At 35.0% G+C, this 23,592-nt stretch overlaps 1 protein-coding gene across 2 annotated transcripts; it reads right to left on the bottom strand.

Moving 5' to 3' along the window:
* Nucleotides 1–599: 599 nt before the first annotated feature.
* Nucleotides 600–20,406, bottom strand: LOC145570420 (uncharacterized). Of its 2 annotated transcripts, none has more exons than XM_081629494.1 (2): nt 14,239–20,406; nt 600–856 (listed from the first exon to the last, which is right to left on the bottom strand). In XM_081629494.1, exon 1 carries the CDS (start codon nt 19,625–19,627, stop codon nt 18,512–18,514), a length of 1,116 nt encoding a protein of 371 aa, XP_081485620.1. In that variant the 5' UTR covers nt 19,628–20,406; the 3' UTR covers nt 600–856; nt 14,239–18,511. The 2 variants fall into 2 exon arrangements, with proteins under 2 accessions (XP_081485620.1, XP_081485621.1); XM_081629495.1 differs by lacking the exon at nt 600–856 and adding an exon at nt 11,612–12,548.
* Between the last annotated feature and the right edge of the window lie 3,186 nt (nt 20,407–23,592).

Below are 23,592 nucleotides of genomic sequence, written 5' to 3'. Positions count from 1 at the left end.
TTAATAAATGTTCATTTAGATTTTGATTTCTATTCATTTACGCATTGATAAATCTTCATTCAAATTTATTTAATTCATGTTTATTTTTGTATTGAGAGATGTTCATATTAACTATAAACTTAATATCATATAAAAAGGAGTTCATTTTCCTATAGTACGTTCAATTTTGTATTTATAAATGTTTTTTAAGGTATTCTTAAATGTTTTTTTTGCTGATTGTGTGTTTAGGATAATTATAATTTTTTTTTTTAAAAAAATGATCTCTTATTTTACAGAATTACCAAATAAGTAAGATGAAGCGACATATATATTACATCGAGATTATAATTTTCAAGAAAACATAGATGATACATTGGATTAGGGTGCAACAAGGAGGATATATAATTCTATTCTACTATATGTATTTCATTTTAAACTACGCATATGTATATTTTGGAAGTTAAAGATGTTCACTTTTACGTTTAAGATACAACCGCTGTAATAGTTTAGAATGGTGATATTATTGTAATTGCATTAATTTTACATTATATTGAAAATTTATTCAAAATTTTACTCCTTATTTAATTTAAGTAAATAAAATATTTCTCCATAATAAATGTCTCTTTTCAACAAGAATCATTTATAAATCATAATAATGTACTATTTCATGTCTTGTACATGTCCAAACACCTAAATGATTATTGTGAAACTGTACAAAAGCTAAACAACCAGTTTGAATATCAAGCTTCCCTCATAACACCTATTAGTCCTACACTTATCATCTTCATAACGTTCATTAGAACAAACAAATTATTTCATCAATAATGAATCATTTGCTCGCCACTTACTCTTTCCAAGTCGAATTCCAAAACCATTCCTAAAAAGAAAAAGCATATTTGTTATACATTTTGAAAAGCTTATTTAAATTATTTGCCTAGTAACTCAGACTTGCATAAATTTAATAATGTGCAATCATAAATGAACATAGACAGTTTAAAAAATGATCAATCATTAATGAATAGAATGTTCAATAACAAAAGTGCATATGCTCAACTTTAATTTCTTTTTTGGCAATTAAAAGAATTTTATTAATCACCAAGGAAACAAAACATTACACCAAAAACTAGCATCCAAAGCACCCAAAAAAAAAAAGCGAAACCAAAAAAATCACTTTACAATGAGAATCTCACGACGCCATTTATTACACCTGCAAGCCACTCTAAAAGAAATATTCTTCATCAGAGCATTAGCAGTCATATGATGTTAATTAAATACAACTTCATTCCTTTGGATCCAAATAGGAGACAAGCTTTCAGCAAAATATACCAAAAAGAGCTTGTGTTTAGCAGTGTCTATTTTCCCACATTTGATAGCCCATTGCAGCTCTAAAGTAAAGGAACCAGGCCCTCTCTGGAAAATACAGCTTCTGTAGCACAACAGCCCAAATCTAAGTAGAAAAATTGCACTTGAAAAACAGATGCTCAATAGATTCAGAACAAGAACCACACAATTTGCACATAGTATCAGAAGTGATACCCTAGGAAGAAAGCCTGTCCAAGTAGGTAGTCTGTTGCAAATGGCAAGCCAAGTAATAAATAAGCTTCGGGGGGAAGCCTGATTATTGCAAAGGACTCTACTCCAGCTAACTTTTCCATGAATGCCATGAAGAAACTTATACATACTCTTAATAGAAAAGGAAGCCCCTTTGATAAAACTGTCCCAGCCACCAGCACTGGTTATCAGATTTATACGGTTAAAAATTTCCTCAAAGCCCAAGACATAGTCTGACAATTCACCTCACTTAGATTCCCACCTCTGACATAATAAGCATCCACGTACCTTACCCAAAGCTTATCTTTTTTGTATGAAATAGCCCATAAAAGCTTACACACAGCAGCTTTGGGGTATTGCCAGAAGACTAAGGCTTTCTTTTAAGCATCAGTGCTACTAGTCCATAAAAAGAGTTTGCAATATCTTTGGATTTCTTTAATAGCCTTTTGGGAATAATAAAGATTTGACACCAATAGGATTAAAGCTAAGTAGAATCACCTTGACCAATTGGAGTCTTCTAGCATAAGATAAAAATCTAGAGGTCCAAGATTTGGCTCTAGAAAGAACCATATCAGTTATACTCTCCAAAATATCCTCCTAAGGCAAATCATTCCCCATGTCTATTTGCTGCATATTCGGCTCTTGCAATTGATCAAAAGTATTAGAAGTGCTTAAAGGTACCCCCCTGTTCTTTGACTTCTTAGTAGAAACTCGACAACCAACATCCGCTCCAGATTGAGTAACAGCAAGAGTCTGATGGTCTAGAGTAGCTACTTGGACAGGAACTGAAATCTGACCTTGTTGCTGCTTCTTAGGCACCCAGATTTGCTTGGTGGTCTGTTTAATTGCAGGTTTCTAAACAGGTTTACCAACAATCGAGAAATCATGCCCTGGCATAGAGCACTTAGCACAATAAGAAGGCTTCCAATTATAAACAATAACCTGCTTAAATTCCACCTCTAATTCATCCTCAATCCAAACATGGTCCGGAAAAGTCTTAGTAACATCCATTTCCACAAGAATACGAGAAAAAGATACTATCTGCTGCCTAGTAGTGCAATCATCAGCAAACAAGGAACGCTAAGTGTACTTGCTATCCTACTTAAAGAATCAGCACTCCAACAATTAAGAGGGAGAATCGGAAGTTTAATCTAGAATGGAATAACCTTTAATATCTCCTCATAGAAATTGAAACTAGCAGACCATGGTTCAATTATTACAGGCTTATTAAGAAAAGAATAAGGCCCCCCCCCCCCAGCTAAAATCACATCTCTATCCTCAATAGAATGAAAATGCAACAAAAAATACCCATCATCATGAAGAAAAATATTAGGCGTTTGAACCTGATTCCAGATTGAAGCCACATACCTCTTAACAACAGTAAGTGTAGGAGTATCACCTACAATATACATAATGATAGAGGACATCCATTTCTTACTCATAGCATCAATTTTAGCTTTCTGCATCTGAGCAACCATTTTCCCTTCCTTCACAATCGGAGCAACAAACTACAGTGCAACCCCTTTGCTAGTCAATGGAGACTTGTGAAAGAAACTGGACAACTTTGAAGCTTGTCCATTCATGTCAAGCCGCCTTTGAGCAGGTGTATTCCCTCCGGTATTTCCCACAGGTAATGGGTTTTCATGCTCCTTCACCACTTCACCCATATCATCCAGTTTATGGGTTTCATCCTCTACAACAGGAGTTGTGGTATCTCCTCCAGTCCCAGAAGTTACTTTTCCATTGATAATATCTGGAATACCCAAAGCTCGATTGCCCACAAGCATATTCTTATTGTAATCCTCTCGAGTTACCAATCCAACACTAGGATGAAATAAAGGGGATAATACCATCTTAGATCCAGCATGCAATCCAGATCTTGATCCAAGTGTTCGAGTCAAAGTTATTGGACCAATACCTCCCAAAGAAGGAGAAATATGGTTATTACTGCTTACCACGAGTCTAGCCGCATTCGCCATAGATGAATTATTAGGAGATGATTTCTTCTTTCTTGCCATTGAAGATCAGCACATGATAGTTAATCGCCCTAAACATGAGCTAAACCCTCAAGACTTTAACTTTAAAATTTAAACATGTGATATTATCATGCAAAGACAAAACTATATATACAATTGGTCATTTATCACTTAAAATTAAAATGAACATGATTCAATTAGTATATCAATAACAAAAGTGCATGATTATTTAGCATTATAAATTTGATCAAATAAAAATTTAACATATAATATTATTAAAAAAAAAAACTATATAGACAAATGATCATTTATCACCTTAAAAATGAGTATAAATCAATTAATATATTAATAACAAAAGTGCATATTGTAAAAATATAAATGATTATTTAGCATTGTAGATTTGATCACTAAAGAACCAAATAATAAAGTAAATTAAATGTATGAAAAAAATTCACGCAATTCTCTAAATTACAAGTAACAACAACCAAATAATGTTCATCATAATAAGCCATAACAACAATAAAATTTATGATCAATCAAAAGGTAATCTTAATTGTCCATAAGCGAACACGTAATATAGCTAACATATTATAATCACAAATTAAAACAAGGAAAAATGAAAACTAATAATCCTTTATTTTCTGCTCTGCTCAAAACAAGCCTTTTACCGGTTTGTAAATTGGTAACCTATTTCAGAAGGTGACTTGCCATGTGTCACCTTCTGATTGGTTTTTTTAAAAAAAAATTAATAAAAATAAGATTAATTAAAAAAATAAAAACATGTCTTCTTCCCCAAGTACCTCCCCCTGTCGGAGCTCCCCTCCCCCTGCCAGCCCAGCCGCCCTTCCCCGACCTTGCCAGCCCCACTCCCTTCCTCGCCGTATCCAATCTCTAACCTCTTCCCGTCGACGAACTAAGCCCCAACCTTTAACCCATTTCCCCGTTTCTCGAAGACGAACAACCTCCAACCACTGAAATCGATGATGAACTCACATTCTCACAACACTCGATTTAGATCGAAATAACTTTGAGCTAAGAAAATTGTTGTTGTTTGCAACGGCGGCGGTTACGGTAAAACAGACCTTGACTTTGGGTGGTGTGATGCGGTAGTCAGGGGTTAGGTGAGGGGGTTAGCTAGGGATGAAAAAGAGAATGCAAAACAAATTTTGGGATTTGAGGGTGGTCGGGTTTAGGGATTGGGTAGGGGGTATGCTGGACCAGGTAGTAGGTAGGGTGGTGTGGTGCGGCGGTTAAGGTCTGCTGGACCAGGAGGCAAGGTTGGGTGTTGTGGTGCGGTGGTAGGGGGGTCTGCTGGGCCAGGCGGCGAGGTTGGGTGAAGTAGTGGTGTGGTGGTGTTGATTAAGTGGTGGTCTAGTTTATGGAGGGGTGGTGATAATGGTGGAGTTGCCATTGAAGAGGTTAGGGAGGAGAGATTTAAGAAATAAAAAAAAAAATCAACCTGTTAAACAGGTTATGGGTAAAAAGGATCATTTTGAGAATATGAGGGTTAAAGGTGGGATTATTTTGGGATTTTGAAAAGAAGAGATTGTTTTGAGCAGAAAACCCAAAGGTGGGATTATTAGTTTCCATTTTTCCTTAAAACAACTGAAAATAAATCGAATAACAAAATGAAGACATAAAAAATTGAAATATAAACAGAGCATTATACAAAAACAAAACAAAGAATTGATAAACAAAAATAACCAAATTAAGATCTTAATAACTCACATACAAGTGAATCTACAAATCCAATACCCAGATAGAAACATAACTTCACAATCACAATCGAAATCGGCAACGGAAGAATTATCCTTTAATGAACAACGCAAAATATCAAAATCAGAAGAAAAAAATAGCTAAAAAAATTAAATGAACTCAGATGAATGATAGAGAAAGGCAACCTCAAGAGAGAGAATATAGGTAGTAAAATCATGAAGATCAATTGAAGAGAGATAAAATGTTGGAGAGAGAATAATGAATATAGGTATTAAAATCATATACATAGCTTGAATGATATGAAAGGAAAGTACTTATAACAAAATAAAAAAAATAAAAAATAAAAAAATAAAAAAAAGATAATGGAATAACTAAGCTTACCGTCAAAACAAAACTGGAACAACTATAAAACGGCGTAGCTTCGGAGGGGTGTAGGTAGAAAACCCTACACTAGGGTGTAGGGTAAAATTTGTACAAAGGTTAGGAATAAGATGTAAAGTTGGGCTTGAGGTAATTTGGACTAGGCTCTTAATTGCATGGGTAGAATGTAGAATGATTATTGACAATAGCTTGTAATGACTAAATAGCTTAAACTTAATTTTTTATTTTCAAAATATTTATAAAATTATATAATTATTGTAAAATAATCATATAATTAATAATACAATAAAATTATAATAATTACAATATCATGGGAATTACAATCTACCCTCTTAAAAGAAGTTTCGTCCTCAAAACTTAACCAAACATCCATAATTTCTCAAAATTATTCAAAAACTTTTGATTTGTATTACTGTAAATTGCTTGCTTCTTAACACATATATACTCAACAAAGTCATACTTATACTGAAAAAAAATCGTACTTGGCCAAAGTTTACACACTTTAATAGCATGCAAACACAATAATATTATGCAACAATGAGTAAAATCATGCAAAATTAAGCAATAAATAGCAAAATAAGATATAAAGCGTGAAATTACATCGCATTCTACCCCTCTTAAAGAAAAGAGTTACGCCTCCATAACTCACCCCAATTAATAAACAACTCATTAGACACTTCCTTATCATCTCTTCTTTCTTCAATAGTTCATCCTTAACTTGCTTTTCTCCAATTTCCTCAAATATGGACGATTCAATTAGCAAGGCACTTAATAATCTCTCTAGCTCTCCTTCATTCTCAACCTCCATAGTTTATCATAACCAACTATTTCATCAATTATCCAAGTATATTCCAATATAGATTCATAAGATTTCTCAAACAAATACTCCTTGGGTGCAAAATTGAAGGAGATGTCAAATAATAGAAATATAGATCCCACTAATAACCCAAAGCATCAAATAAATAAATAAACATCATTAAATAAGCATAAGAAAATAGTTACATTTTAGAGATCAGGGTACTCTATATAAATGTTCAAACACTATTTATAAAACTTAAATCATTAAATTACACAAGGTTAATTAGAGGCAATAAACATCATATTAATAGGGGCATATAGGTAAACAAATATTTTAAGAATATAACTATCCTCACACTATTTATAAGTGTTTTCTCATACTTTTTAAAATGTATATATAGGGAAATTTAGCGTTTCACATTTAATTTGGAGGCAATAATTCTTTTTAAACCATTAATAAAATATATTTCCTCTAAAATGAACAATTTGAGCATCTAAGGATCTCCATTGTAATCTAAATGATCGACGACGAATAAATTTCCTTTAGAGATTGTTATATACAAGGTATTGTTTGCTCATTTCTATGATTATTTCTCATTTTATCATTAAGTGAGCAAACAAATACCCTTAGGTTCACCGTGTACCTGGGTGTATATAACAAACTCTTAATTTCCTTTATTCTAGATTTTTGATCATTTTAAGGAGCTAACTGTTGAGATACAACAATTAGTTGCCTTAATAATTCATTCTATTCATTGTTATTGTTGTTTCTCCTTGCCATCCTAGTCCTCCTGAATAAAGAAATGACTACTATTAGGTTGGTCACAACTTTGTTGTAACTAGACAACAACCAAGCTACTTTAATTCAAGCATATAAGGAGTCATTTTGAATTATAGTAGAAGAACCTATTCATTTCTCTTACTAATAATTGAACACATTGTATTGGTTGTCATGCAACCATTTCACTTAGGTAAGCACATCACAAAAATTATTTTTGAGTCATTTCCCTTGATACCATTTACATAAATAAAAATGATAAATGACACTCGACAGGCTTGGTTGAAGATTGAAATGAATAAGAAAAGAATAATTAATACTTTATTGAAATAATGGAAAGAAATGTTTTGAATATCCCGCCCAAATGTAGCTTTGCTACTTATTAGTCATGCGCAACACTTTATTAAATTGTAACTATAAATAAAGAATGAAATAAATGCTTAAAACACTAAGGAAAGTTAGTCTAAGATCTTCAAATAATGACATTGTCAATTTTGTCTTTTACCTCCTTGTACTTCTTTGGATTATACTCAGGATCACTCCCATTATCACCATCATTGCCACCATCATCATCATTGTTGACACTTAACAATATCTCCCCAAATCCAAACCCGATGATTAACAACCATTCATCACCATTATTGGTCGAGTTGAGTATTTAATATTTGGAGTGCTTAAATCCATATATAATTCAATACATTGCATAACCAACCTAATTCTTAACCATTTTCCTAAACCATAACTTATTTTCCTCTTTTCTTGTCCACATAAAAAGTCGAGATAAACTGATATTGTGGCTCTATAGTTTTGATGCAAATATTATTTGGTTGGATAGGGCTTTCAATAAGTTTTCCAACGATATATCATAAGCCCAATTCCGATTTAAAATGAAGAAGATATGAGCACAACCCTAAACTCGGCCCAAAACCAACACCCTTTCACTAAAACGACCATGTATTAAAATTTACAAAATATTTTGACCTGATTCTAATTGGGTTGGAAAGTAGACTTGATAAGCTTTCCAATGATATATTATATGCCCTATTACAAGTTACGGATCAAAAGATATGCACACCGCGTGACAGTGCTGTGCACCGTGTCACGGTGTCCAGCATCGTGTCACGGCACACACACCATGACGCAGCGTTTAATTAGGGTTTTTTCTACAGAGTTTTTCATTCATAGGGTTCCGAGCTTCACCCTACTCTTTTTCTCTATAAATACGAACCTGATTTCCTCAGTTTCGGGGCACCAAAAATCATTCTCTTTCTCCCTAGCTACACTAAAAATCATTCTCTTCTCCCTATTTAGCCTAAATACTTGCCTCCCTATTCTCTCATAATACTTTCCCTAAGCACTCCAAGGAGTCCATACTTGACCCGAAGTTCTATACTTAAACCAAGACATGAAAGGTAGAATTAACTAAGAGTTTGGACCAAATCAACTCTATTTCTTATTTAATTTAATTATTTCAATTTGATTTATATTTTTATTGAAATTACTAAAAATTTATTCATGATGTAGCAATTCAAGGAAACACGAAAAGTGAGTAATTAATCACATATTTACTCTTATTTTTATTTTTTATTACTAAGCTAGTATCATGATTAGGGTTATTATTGTTAAATTTCTTCCAATGATGATGTTTATTCTATTGTTTATTGTTAATCACCATATTGCATGTTTAAAGGGAATATGTAATTGAAATACAACGCTTAATAAGATAATTTGGACAACCGATTTAGGTTCCTTTTTAATCTTGTTGTATAATCAAGTGGTCACGATACTTTAGAATTATATGTTGCATTAATATTCAAACAATTTAGCATAATTATAGTTTGGAGCAGTTGAATCTTTGTTTGTATGTCTTTGAGATCGCATGAATCACTTTTCACAATAAGAATTGAGTAGAGGCCAATACGGGTGAATGTGACTCCATGACTCACTTCGTACCATCATCCCCGATCCTCCTTTCGTGGTTCCAAACCATATGAAGTTAGTAATCTAATGGATTATGGATGGGTGTAACCTTGGGTCAATCGTTGTTGCCTAACGTTGTCCCTTTTTCGTGGTTGCCTTAAAATAATCCGTGAACGATTTACAACACTACTAGAAATGAGTCAAATACCGATGGAAAAAATCCATCGATAAACATATAAAAAACCATCGGTATTCTGTTTACCGATAGCTGCCATCGGTATTTGGCCATCGGATAACACTTCATCGAAAAAATTGTAAATACTGATGGAAAAGCCATCAATAAACGTGATAACGATGGTTTTACCGATGGTCACAAACCATCGCAATTTTTAAAAATACCGATGGAAAAAACCATCGGTTTTTTTTTACCGAGTCAAAAGCCATCGATATTTTCTGATTACCGATGGCCAAAGCCATCAGTAAATTTAAAAAAAAAAAAATTAAAACCCCTACCCTCTGCCCTACCCCCACTGCCCATGCATGCCCCCGTACCCCGTACAACAACTACCCACAACCTAGAAATACCGCAACCCACAACCACCTACCACCACCACCACCACCACCACCACCACAACCTCGAACAACAGCAACCTACCACCATTGCAACCACTCAGCACCTTCCACCACCCAAAACACCGCCAAAAAATTAACAAAAACAACACGTAAAAATCAATGTGATATCAACCACAAAAATTAACAAAAAATCAAACATACACGAAAATTGAAGTAAAAAAAAAAACACAAGAAATTAAACATACATACACTATGAAAATTTAAACAAAACAACCCAAAAAAATCCAAAAAAAATGAAGTACAACCATAATAAAACCCACAAAACGTGAAATAATCCCATGAAATAAACCCATGAAACATCAATGAAATTCAACATACCTTCAAATTTTTTCATCTAATTTAAGTTCTAATGGTCAAATTCGACCATGAAAACTTCAGAACTGGAATTTTTATGGTCGAATTTGACCAAAACATAACCATAATCTTCAAATAATTATTTTGCAAACTTGTTTTTTCTAAAAAAAACAAACCTATTTCGTTGCTAGGAGAGAGAAGGATAGGAGAAATGTGAGAGAAGAAAGAGAGGAGAAGAGGAAAGAGAAAGAGAAATAGAGATGTGAGGATGGGAAGGAGAGAGAGGAGAGGAGAGGGGAGAGAGAAGGAGAAAAAGAGAGGCGGGAGAGCTTAAAGTGGCTGGTTGGGTTTGATGTTCTTCAAACCCGGATATCATACCTGGATCGTTTTTTTTTTAAAAAAAAAAAACAATATCGATGGCTACAAACCATCGTTAAAATACCGATGGAAAAAAGCCATGGGTAGTTATTTTTTAAGCCATCGGTAAAAAAAATTATATTTTATTTTTACAAGAAATAATTTAACGATGGAAAAAAGCCATCGGAAAAATTATACCGATGGTTAGGCCACCGATATTTTGAGAAATACCGATGGCTTGAAAAAACCATCGGTAAATTATGTTTTTATCGATGGCTTTTATTGGCCATCGGTATTTCCCATCGGTAAATGAGCTTATTCTAGTAGTGCAAGTTCCTTAAAAACTTGTTAGCTGCTCCCTACTTTACTTTGTCCCTAATTGTTTGTTAATTCCCACTTCTTATGAGTGCCAAACATATTCACAACATGCTTTACGTAGGCGCACTTTGGACAACACCTACAATCACCATCTTCCTCAGGATCTATTTCTTCATCAAGGTCTTCATCAAACTCGTCAGTATCTACATTAATAATTACTAGATGGCTTGGAGGATTTGGATTATGAATCACTCTGCATAAGGTGTCTCCTAGCTCATTATCGTGCTCCATTGGCATACCTTGACTCTCATAAGTTTGCTCAAGTTTCGACTTAGACATGGAATCATAGTTTTCTTAAGAGTAATAAGGTCTATTTTGTTGTCGAGTTGGATCACCAAAGTTATGGTAAGGTGGAGGATAAGCACCATACTGAGGGTTAAGATAAATAAATTCTTTGTGGGCAATGTAACGGTATAAGTATCTCCAATCTGATCCCCACTAACCATTAGAGTCCTTATACTTAGTATAGTTAGCAACACTAATAGGCAAATCACAAAAGCGACTCTTAATAGCCTCATAGGGAGGATAGTTAGGCAAGTAATGAACAATCATGGCAGAGACATAGTCCGGTTGGTCAAGATGACGCTCTCCAAACACCAGATCTATAAGAACAGTATCCTGTGGATATAATCCCACACATGCTCATAGTCTTTCTTTGCTAAAGTGCCCATGTCAGTGAATCTACTAGGTAAATCAAACATTTTGCAAGGTATTTTAGGTCATGAATCAATAGAAAAAAAAAACAATTCTTTTCCAACTCAAATATACAGTTCTTTGCAAAAATTTAAGTTTGGTATGGTGTTCAATCATACAATTTTATATTAATCCATATAATCATGCTTTACTTAAATACATACCACCACACAACATGCTTGAATACCTTTCATAAATAAAATATGCACATAAGAAGACATACAATTATATTCTAGCCTATATGCCCTTTCTTTCCTACCCAATCTCATCACATGCTTTCAAAAGTGATTAACACATAGTTACATACATTAATTCCTTCGCATACCTGCACACATAATTTTTTTTTTAAATTTAAATTTATTTTCAAAAATAGTTGCTTGAAATAATTAAAAAAAAAAAAAAAAACAAGACACCTATAGTAAAAATAAAATAAAATAAATAAAAAAAAAATCGGCCCTTAGTATTTAAAAAAAAATTGGACCAATTAGAAAAGAAAATAAACTTTTAAGCCCCTATTAAAAAAATCGGACCACTAAATAAAATACTTTCAAACTTAATTAAATAAGCACTTGGCCAAACTTTAAAACATAGGTACATAAAAAAAACGTTTTTGCCTTTAGTGGTAATTAAAATCCAATCAGAGCTCTTAGATACCACTTTGTAGTACCCTAGAAATTTTCTCTTTTTAAAATACTCATTTTATTCTAAATAAAACCCTTTTTAGGAAATAACCAAAATATTACCGCCACCGTGATAACGGCTAAGGCTATTTTTCAAAGTCACACAACGGAAGTCTAAAAATTAAAACCAACTTTCAAAACAAAACTTGAGTTCACAACCTCAAAATGAAAGTAAAATTTAATGTTCACAAGTTGGAACCAATTCAAATATGGCCCTTTAAAAATCAACTTAAAAATAAAACATAACAATGTTAGTCCATGAATAATAAACCAACAAGTCAAAATATAAAACTAAGAAAGCATAACAAGTAACTCTCTGCACTCATTCTCTTCATGTTTTGCATGCTTCAAGTACTTGTCACTTTCTCTTTATTTCAATCTCTCTACTCACCATATAAATGGTTCATAGTAGGGCTAATCCAAAAAAAAGTCAAACACAAACATAAAAATCTGAATCAGCAAAAGCTGAGTACGTATGCACCATACTAACATGAATATCTTAGCATCAATAAAAAAAAAATTAAAACATGCTCTTCAAACAATCACAAGTCAACTTACCTTGACCCACACTAACAATATTAATTAATAAATAATAATTTTGGGTTATATGCATCGAACAAGTTTCCTTTCTTGAAAATAGCCCATTTAAATATTGAGCTTCCAATTAGCTAGGGAGCTACCCCAATTGACACCTACTATCCAACGCATTAATAATAAAAGAAAGTATAGCGTCATGTATCTCTGGCCCTGTAGAAAACTATGGTTAAATATAAAACCCCATAACTCCCTCATATGTTCATACACAAAGTGTATACGTTCCAAGAGTTTTTGTGCATATCCTCTTACATTTTACGTGATTTACCAATTTAACTTGTGATGACTCCAACCAATCAATCAATAATAAACGTAATAACAATCAACACATACATTCATTTAATTCTTGAATTAATTAGTGATCACATACTATTTATTTACTTAAGGTTCCTTGCCTAGTTTTGTGCACAAAATTGCACTAATACTACCTTAGTGCATAAGATGCACTACTAAACTTCACTGACTCAAACTCAACTTACATGAGTGAGTAAATAAATAAACTAAGTTCTTGACTCGTCACCAGCCACTTATAATGGGAAAGAAATAAATTCATGAATCATGCTCAATAATTCTAACTTTAGCTCTTTAACATACATAAGTCTTGCTTATTAAATTCATACTTCTTTGATATTTGAAAATAAAACATTGTAGGGAATATTTCAAGTCATCCCACACTTGAGCCCCACTGTGATCATACACTTAAGCATGGTGGCGTCCAAAGGGAAAGAAGCTAGAGAAAAAGAGTCGCCAACAAGTTTTAGGAACTTGTAAACCGTTCACAGGGTGAAAGTTACACCCCTTAACGATCCAGAAGATCGTCAACTCCAATAGGTCTGGAACCAAGACTGGAAGTTCGGGGATGAGGGTACAAATTCAACCTAAAAGAGATTAAACCTGCCCTAATAATAGGCCTCTACTTCATTCTTCCCGTATTCATGTGCGCTTTCTGACTAACATGCAATCAATAGGTTTACCCTAAACCTGTTTAATCTATGTTGGTTGAATTTAATGCACAGATAAAAATATTATTGGCGATCACTTGAATTATAATCATATTCACCCTAAACAAGATTATTAATTATCTTATTAAGCATGATTACAAGTCAAATTTCCTTTAAACATGCATAAAAGGCGTGATCAAGCAATAACAATGACAATATATATCAAGCAACATAATAATAATAAAAATAATAATCATAATCATTATAACAATCATAATAATCATAATTAAAGCATAATAATAGCAAGATCCTAGGCATGATACTAACAAGATTAATAACAAACCCTAGCATGTCACTAAGCAATAAAGATCAAATCTTTAGCCCTAACATGATACTAACATGATATTAAGAAAGAAAATAGGAAGCATCGTTGAAATCATAATTGATATAATCAAATCACCCTAAATATCATACTAAGGAAAGCATCCTAACATGATACTAGGAACCAAAATAACAATCTTAACATGATTTCTATATCATAAGATCAATTAAACAATTAAAGCACTTACTTGGATGCCTCGTATCTCTTTCTAATAACAAAATACACACGTTAGTAACTTCAAGGAAAATATAAATCAAAACAATTAAATTAAATAATTGAAATAAAGATTTGGGACCAAACCCTCAGAAATATCAAACCTTTCACGTCTAAGGCGAAGACAACTTCGAACTTGGCTAGGTGTGTCTAGATCTTGTGAATGCGGAATTTTGTTTGTGAAAAAGTTTAGAGAGAGAGATGATGATTGTAAATTGTAGATGATTGGACCCTATTTATAACGAAAATCAGCCCGGATATGATAAAAAAGAATCAGAGTTCAAAAAGGAATAAAACACGACGTTGTCGCCGCAATAGCCTCTGTCGCTGCGCGACAGGCCTGTCGCCAGGTGACAGCCTGTGGTTCAGCGCTGCAGACAATTTTTCCACACGTTTTCCTATTTCTGATAAAATTTAGTGTACGAGGGGTAAAACTGTAATTTCATTTTAAATGCTTCTTTTATTCTACATAAAACTCATAAAACTCATTTATCAATGCTAATCACATTAGGATTCAAAAGAACCTTCTAGAAATTCTAAAATACTATAATCAATCCTAATTGCATTAGGAACCATAAATCATAATGGGCCCTCCTCTAGATCATTGGGCCGCACATAAAGTCAAACCGGGCCCAGTTTAGTATTTTGGCCATTAGTTTCTCATTATTCATCGGAATTGAGCTTATAATATATCGTCGGATAACTCTCCACACTTTCGCTTCATTCGATTATGATTCGACGTGAAAATTATTCATCACCGGGTTTGGTTTTGGGGAGACACTTTTGGGTGTCTACAGAAGCCTCCACTTCAATTGAGTTTGGAGAAACTTGTGTTTTGAAAACGAAAGTCAAAGTAGCGATAGGGACGGAGAATGATTCAGAACGTTCTGCGATCCTAAATCATTCTTGTAACGCCGATACCTGCAAACTAGCGTTAGTTAAAACAGATAAAATAGTTAAGAAACGCGTATCTTGCACCGTCGAGCACACGTCTCTGGAGGTAACTGATTTGTTGCTGCATTGTTGCTGTGACGACCTTCCACAAGCTAGGGAATGCCATCTTGTCGTTGTTGATGTTGTGGTCGTGCTTCGTCGCCGTTGGTGTTCACTCGTTTCTGAACAAAAGAGCTTTTTTTTTGGGAATGTTCACTCGTCTCTGAACAATGGAGCTTTTGGAGGGATGCCCACGCGTCTCTGAACAAAAGAGCTTTGATAGGATGCCCACACGTCTCTGAGCAAAAGAGCTTGAAAAAAAATGTCCACGCGTCTCTGAACAAAGAGCTTTAATAGGATGCCCACGCGTCTCTGAGCAAAAGAGCTTGAAAAGAAATGTCCACGCGTCTCTGAACAAAGAGCTTTAATAGGATGCCCACGCGTCTCTAAGCAAAAGAGCTTGAAAAAAATGTCCACGCGTCTCTGAACAAAGAGCTTTAATAGGATGCCAACGCGTCTCTAAGCAAAAGAGCTTGAAAATAAATGTCCACGCGTCTTTAAACAAAGAGCTTTGAATGATATGCCCACGTGTCTCTAAGCAAAAGAGCTTTTTATGTCCACGCGTCTCTGAACAAAGAGCTTTGATACTTGAATGTTTGTTCAGATCGTCCGGTTGGCTGCGAACAAGAGCTTTGCTGAATGGTTGTATCCTGTAAAAATCAAAAGATTGCCCAAAAGGCTTTGCTGGTGTTTTTCTTAGGGTTGACCTAAGGTGATTGACTGACTTGAGGTTGACTCAATGTGTTTTGACACGTGAGTGACTCTTGTGTGATTTAATGTGTTTTGACACATGTGTTAGACTCAATTCGAGGTGACATGACTCAATGTACATGACTTGTGTGTGCATTATAATGTGATTGTGCGACTCGAAAAATGCAAAAAAGTAAAAATTTTCCGTCATTTTTTGTGGAGGGTACCGACTTTCTCCCAAAAAGAAAGACACAAAAAAGGAAGAAGCAAGTGTTTGATGGTGCATGTTGAATGAGCTTAGTCAAATGTTGTTTGATATTATCTCTCAAGGTGCAAGGATTAATTCATCCTAGGCTATCTCAATTGTTGAATCAATAATGAAAGTATTTGGGTAACTTAGGCACGGAGGCTAAGCACTTCGTACTTTGTGATGCAATGATGAGTGATGAGTGATTTTGTTATGATAAAGTATGCTTTAAGATTTCATGACAAAAGGTTCCTAAGGAAAGGACTATTTAGTCATGTATCTGTGATGTGTGTGATAGTAACACTAAAGTTAGGCTGCAAGGGCTAACGGTGGAAAAATATGTTGAAAAGAGTCAAATGGTGGTGACTCTTGGGCTGGGAAGGCTAATAATGTAAGGATCAAGCCCCCAAGTCTAGCTCTAAATGAAAAGGGATGAGCATCGGAAATATCTTGATATGACTAATTATGAATGTAAATATGAATGCATTTTTATTACGGCCGCACCCCAATGTGAGGTTGCCAACGTATCCGTTAGGAATCAGGCCGAACGTAGCTCTAGCCGAACCTCACACAAGTGTGTATACCTCAAAAAGGTCTTTTGAAGGGTTGTAACGTGGTTAGGCTAAAGGTTGAAGAAGAAAGGGATAAAGGCTCAAGACCCTAGATAAGCCCCCAAGGTGTGCAACCTTGCATTTGGATCCTTGTATTATTATGCTTGAGGTTTTTAACTCTTTTTTTTAGCTCTTTTTTTTGCTTTTGCATTTTTCATATTTGAATCTTTTCTATAATTGTGGGCAATCCCGATCATGTGGTCTATCACTCACTTGGCATTCATGTTTCTTAGGCGCGGTACAGAGCACTCGATAAGAGACGCAATCTAAGACGTGTTCATATCAAAGACATGTCCATATCAATGACATTGGAACACTTGCCCTTTTGTACACTTTTATTGTTATTTTATTTTTTTAATTTTTTAGTTTTAGGTAAAATCACTCAAGCTTTTGTTCTTTGAAAATTGCTTAAATTGCACACCATCCCATCCCAAGGTTAGGTAGATGTGGGTTGAAGAAAGAAAGGCCTATCGTTAGGTGAGGCTCAAAGTGGTTTATCAAGAAAAGATTGTATATATGAAGGGTGAAAGGTATAACATGGCTACAAGAGGTGCCTCTAATCATGGGTATACCTTGTGCTTAGTTCGAAATGGATTTTTTTTTTTTTTTTTTTGGGCAATGCAATGCAATGATCATATGCAAGGAAATAAATTCTCATTTTATTAAAGGGAGAAAAGAAACATACAAAATAAAAATCTAAGGAAAAAGGTGCCTATTGCTAGACTTATTGGGGAAAGGAAAATGAAAAAAAAAAGAGGTCACGAAATCTTGTCGCTGAAGCTCGCCTCGTGTCTTATGCTTTATCATTACCCGGACTTCTTGTCGTTTAGAGGTATGGGAAACTTGTTATTGTCATTTAGATGTTGGATGACTTCTTTTAGCTTCCAACAGCTCTCAGTAGTATGACCCCTACCTTGATGGTATTTGCAGTGTGCATCTGGATTCCAACTAGGTAACCTCTTTTTAGGTGCGGGATCTTGAATAGGTCCAATGGGAGTCATGAGACCTTTAGCATGAAGTCGATCGAATGCTGTGTCATAACTTATGCCAATAGGTGTAAAGGTTCTCTTTTGATCTCGTTTGTTCATGGCAAGGACCTCATCCAAGTTAAACGTATTAACGTTGTTTGAGTGGGTAGTTTTGGAAGAAAAAGGATTGTCGTTCCTCTTTCCTTTCCAGCCACTGTTATTATTGTTACTGTTCTTGGCCGTCCTGTTGCTAAGAGGAACATTAAGGTGATTTGAATCAATGAGGTCTTGAATGCGATCCTTGAGGGTAAAACACTTTTCGGTGGTATGACCATGGCCTCTATGATATTTACAATAAGAGTTTGGATTCCAATTGGGAGATCGTTTCTCAAGTGGTGGGTCTTGACCGGGGCCGACGGGATAAATGAGACCTTGATCATGAAGGTAGTCAATAGCTTCATCATAAGTCATTCCTATTGGTGTGTATTCTTCAATGGTCCATTTTACCCGTGGCTTAGGAGCATTGAGTTCTTCATTAAATCCCTGGTGAGAATTTTGTTCGATAACCATCATCCGATTTGCTAGTCCTTCTACCACATTCAAGAGCATGACAATGACATCTTGCAGTTTTCGAACGTCTTCTTTTAGACTTGACAAATTTTCCCCGGTATTATCTAAGAAAATTCTTTCATCTTCCTTAATCATGGCCACTTCATCAATAGAGGTTATATAAGCTATCTAAATCATGGGCTCACCTATAGGTGTGATAAGGAGTGACGGATCGAAGGATGTTTGATATTCTGCGATGGCTAGAATCTCGGAAGTTTTATTGTCATCGATCAGGTCTTGAATAGCTTCTTTGAGTTTCCAACACTCCTCAATGTCGTGACCCTTTCCTTGATGATATTTGCAGTGTTTATTAGGATCCCACTTAGGTGGCCTAGCTTCTGGAACTGGGTATTTGATAGGTCCTATGGGCATGACCAGTCCATTGTGGTGTAGCTTTTCGAAAGCTACCTCATAACTCATACCGAGTGGAGTGAACACTCTTTTCGACCTTTGGATTCGAGGTTTAGAGGTATTCGTAGCATGTACTTCGTTAATGGGAGAGGAAGAAGAAGGATGGTCGTTCTTCTTTCCTCTCGCACTATTATCTTTCAGAAGGTCATCTTCAATGTCAATGCCTATATTATACACAGCCTTGAAAGTATTCAAGTTGTGTTGGTATTTTAAGTGCTTTGCATATTTTTCTTGAAGGTTCTTGATAAACATCTTTACAGACTCTTTTTCAGTAGGGAATTCGACCATGTTGGCAGAAGTTTCCTTCCACTTGTTAAAGAAAGAAGTGAACCCTTCATTTTCCTTTTGCTTTAGCATCTCCAGTTGTCTATGGTCTGTTTCAACTTGAATATTACACTTATATCTATCAATGAAAGCATTTACAATGGCATCCCAAGTTGAGGTTTTCTCTTTGTCAAGGGAAAAGAACCAATGTTGACAAATGGTTTCAAGAGATAGCGAGAACAAAGAGTGAAAAATATTCTTATCAATCCCTTTAATGTTCATTACAGTTTCAAAGGCCCTTAAGTGAAAGTAAGGATTGTCAGTTGGCTTAAACTTAGGGATGTCATTGGCATTGAACTTCTGCGGAAGAAGCTCCTTGTCCACTGAGACCGCATGTAAGCTAATGCCCTGGAATCTATAGTCATTGGATATTTTGCTCAAGCTTTCTTTCCTGAGCTCCATTTGTTGTTGTTTCACAGGGTCATTGATTTGAAGGGTTAAAGCCTTCAACACCTCAGTCACATTAGCCATTTGCTTCTTAAGCTCATTGACTTCTTCTTGACTCGCCATGATCTTCTTAGCTTTTCTTTTTCGAGTGATGGGTTTATCAAAAAGGAGTATTTGAACGAATGTATTGTCCTTGATTAATCGTCCTTCCCTTCTTGACCAAGTGCAGTGGAAAGGAAATTGAGAATATTTACTGTTAATTATTTGACTTAAACTCTATTCAACATGCAATAGATGGAATGAGGTTGGAATAATGAAGATTGTGATATGGAGAAAGCATGTAGAAAATGGAAAGATGATGTAGATGGAGAGATATGAAAGAATTAGGAATAGAGTGGACCCCCAATTCAAATGACGGAAAGGACGACTCATGCATGAACCTAAGACATGGTCATGGTGACATGTACAAAGTGTGTGCTAATACTAGTGAGAGTATGTGACATGTTAAGATTTGTGTCATGACCATGTAGCTAGACTATGTGACTAGATTCAAGCAAAGACTAAGTTAAGACCTCACATATATGCATTAAACTGGACAGGCTGTGGTATTTTAGTCATAACTTTTTATCTGCGACTCTGATTGGAATGAAACCAACGCCAAATTAAAGATAAAACTCGGGGCTACAGATCCATAGGTTGTACGACTCGTAACTATTCCTAGAACTTCGGCTATGAAAAAAACAAGTTGACGCTTGTGCAGTATACGGGAATAAAAATTCGGGTTAACTCAAAGGAACTATGACTCGATTTTAGCCATATTTATTAGCCAAATTAATTAAGTAATTAATTAAGCAAAGTCTTTTAGTCCTTGGTTAGTTTATTTAAGCATACTCATAATTACAAGTCAAACCAAACGGTTAGTTTAATCACATGTAAGTATGCACAAGCAAATAATGCACAAGTAGTCAAGTAGTCACAACATGATGCAATGAGTTTGCAACCTAACCATAGCTCTAGTTCTCTAAAGTTCGGGATATGGGTTAGTCAAAGAGGATTATGAGTCCGGATGCACCACGCGGAAGCCTTACCTTTGGAAGAGTTGGCGCGTGTGGATGGGACCCCGCGAGTCAAACTCGCTTCCATGGTTTGGTAAATTCAACATTCTCGGATGTACCCTTTGTTGCTCAGAGCGTTCAATCGGGTAGATGAAGCATGAATTCCCAGAGGGTTATGTCCATATGTAGAACACATATGGGTTTCAGAAAAGTGAGAAAAACTCAATCAGGGAGTAGAATCGAGCCAACAGTGCTAGAATTGGTCGAGATTAGAACTCATATTTCTGGCTCGGTATTGGAAGAACGCAGCGCCAGCCAACAGAGATTGTCGCCGCAATATAGACCTGTCGCCTAGCGACAGAATTTTCGCTCGGCGATAGAGCCATATGTTCGGTGACAGGCTCTGTTTTCTAGACGCCGGTTCCTACATGCCTCAGCAGCTTTCTGTGTTCGTAAAATTTTCCAGTTTTTCGCAGCATTATTTTGGTTCAAGTTGTGAAAGATATTCCTCAAATTTCCTACGTGTAGAAATCCTATGTTTTAACTCATTACGGATGGTCTTTCCAATGAGATCTTTTTTATGCATATGACAATAATGTTAATCAAAATTACGCACATGAAATACTTAGAACTTTTCGAGTCTCATCCACTCATTCTAAATCATTGCCAAAATAAATTTCAGGAATTAAAATAGAAATCCTCCCCAGTGGAGTCGCCAAAAACTGTAGGGAATATTTCAAGCCATCCCACACTTAAGCCCCACTGTGATCATACACTTAAGCATGGTGGCGTCCAAAGGGAAAGAAGCTAGAGCAAAAGAGTCGCCAACAAGTTTTAGGAACTTGTAAACCGTTCACAGGGTGAAGGTTACACCCCTTAACAATCCAGGAGATCGTCAACTCCAATAGGTCTGGAACCAAGACTGGAAATTCAGGGATGAGGGTACAAATTCAACCTAAAAGAGATTAAACCTGCCCTAATAATAGGCCTCTACTTCATTCTTCTCGTATTCATGTGCGCTTTCTGACTAACATGCAATCAATAGGTTTACCCAGAACCTGTTTAATTTATGTTGGTTGAATTTAATGCACAGATAAAACTATTATTGGCGATCACTTGAATTATAATCATTTTTACCCTAAACAAGATTATTAATTATCTTATTAAGCGTGTTTACAAGTACAAATTCCCTTTAAACATGCATAAAAGGCATGATCAAGCAATAACAATGACAATATATATCAAGCAACATAATAATAATAAAAATAATAATCATAATCATTATAACAATCATAATAATCATAATTAAAGCATAATAATAGCAAGATCCTAGGCAAGATACTAACAAGATTAATAACAAACCCTAGCATGTCACTAAGCAATAAAGATCAAATCTTTAGCCCTAACATGATACTAACATGATATTAAGAAAGAAAATAGGAAACATCATATAAATCATAATTGATATAATCAAATCACCCTAAATATCTTATTAAGGAAAGCATCCTAACATGATACTAGGAACCAAAATAACAATCTTAACATGATTTCTATATCATAAGATCAATTAAACAATTAAAGCACTTACTTGGATGCCTTGTATCTCTTTCTAATAACAAAATACACACGTTAGTAATTTCAAGGAAAATATAAATCAAAACAATTAAATTAAATAATTGAAATAGAGATTTGGGACGAAACCCTCAGAAATATCAAACCTTTCACGTCTAAGGCGAAGGCAACTTCGAACTTGGCTAGGTGTGTCTAGATCTTGTGAATGCGGAATTTTGTTTGTGAAAAAGTTTAGAGAGAGAGATGATGATTGTAGACTGTAGATGATTGGACCCTATTTATAACGAAAATCAGCCCGGATATGATAAAAAAGAATCAGAGTTCGAAAAGGAATAAAACACGATGTTGTCGCCGCAATAGCCTCTGTTGCCGCGCGACAGAGCCTGTCGCCGAGCGACAGGTGTGTCGCCCACTCGACAGGCCTGTCGCTAGGCGACAGCCTGTGGTGCGGCGCTGCAGACAATTTTTCCACACGTTTTCCTATTTCTGATAAAATTTAACGTACGAGGGGTAAAACTGTAATTTCATTTAAAACGCTTCTTTTATTCTAAATAAAACTCATAAAACTCATTTATCAATGCTAATCACATTTGGATTCAAAAGAACCTTCTAGAAATTCTAAAAGACTATAATCAATCCTAATTGCATTAGGAACCATAAATCATAATGGGCCCTCCTCTAAATCATTGGGCCGCACAAAAAGTCAAACCGGACCCAGTTTAGTATTTTGGCCATAACTTCCTCATTATTCATCGGAATTGGGCTTATAATATATCGTCAGAAAGCTCTATTCGAGCCCAATCCAACTACACTATTATTGGACCCTTATCATGGACTAAATTAAACTGGATTGGCTATTTTCATAGGTTTTCGAAAACAGAGAGAAAGAAGAGAAATAAAAACTGACCGCAACACTAAACTCTCCACACTTTCGCTTCATTCGATTATGATTTGACGTGAAAAGTATTCATCACCGGATTTGGTTTTGGGGAGACACTTTAGGGTGTCTACAAACATACTTCCATGATTCGTAAATATTCAACTTGTATCATGCCTAAGGCTGTTTAGAGTGCGGTTTAGACCGCATAAAACCGCAAACTAAACTGCAATTTTGCGGTTTGGTGCAGTTTGCTCTTTAAAAACTGTGGTGTGGTTTTTAAAAATGATCAAACCGCAGTTTGCGGTTTAGTGAGGTTTCCAAAAAAAAAACTAAACCAAACTGCACCACAAGCCGCACTTTAATGCGGTTTGCGGTTTTTATACTATATATATATATATATATATATATATATATATATATATATATATATATATATATATATATATATATATATTAAAATTAAAATATAAAACAACTAAAATATATGAGCTATTCCTTCACTATTAGCTAATTAAAGGTTAAAAAAAAGAGTTTAATATTTGAATTCAAAATTAAAAATATCAAAATCGAATAAAAATTTT

The sequence above is a fragment of the Chenopodium album genome, chromosome 12 (assembly GCF_948465745.1).
Source record: "Chenopodium album chromosome 12, dcCheAlbu1.1, whole genome shotgun sequence".
In the NCBI taxonomy this organism is placed as follows: Eukaryota; Viridiplantae; Streptophyta; class Magnoliopsida; order Caryophyllales; family Amaranthaceae; genus Chenopodium; species Chenopodium album.
This window is presented reverse-complemented; position numbering and strand designations above follow the sequence as displayed.

Coding starts and splice junctions, on each gene's coding strand:
- LOC145570420 (XM_081629494.1), bottom strand. CDS start 19,627: ATGGCGAGTCAAGAAGAAGTCAATGAGCTTAAGAAGCAAATGGCTAAT.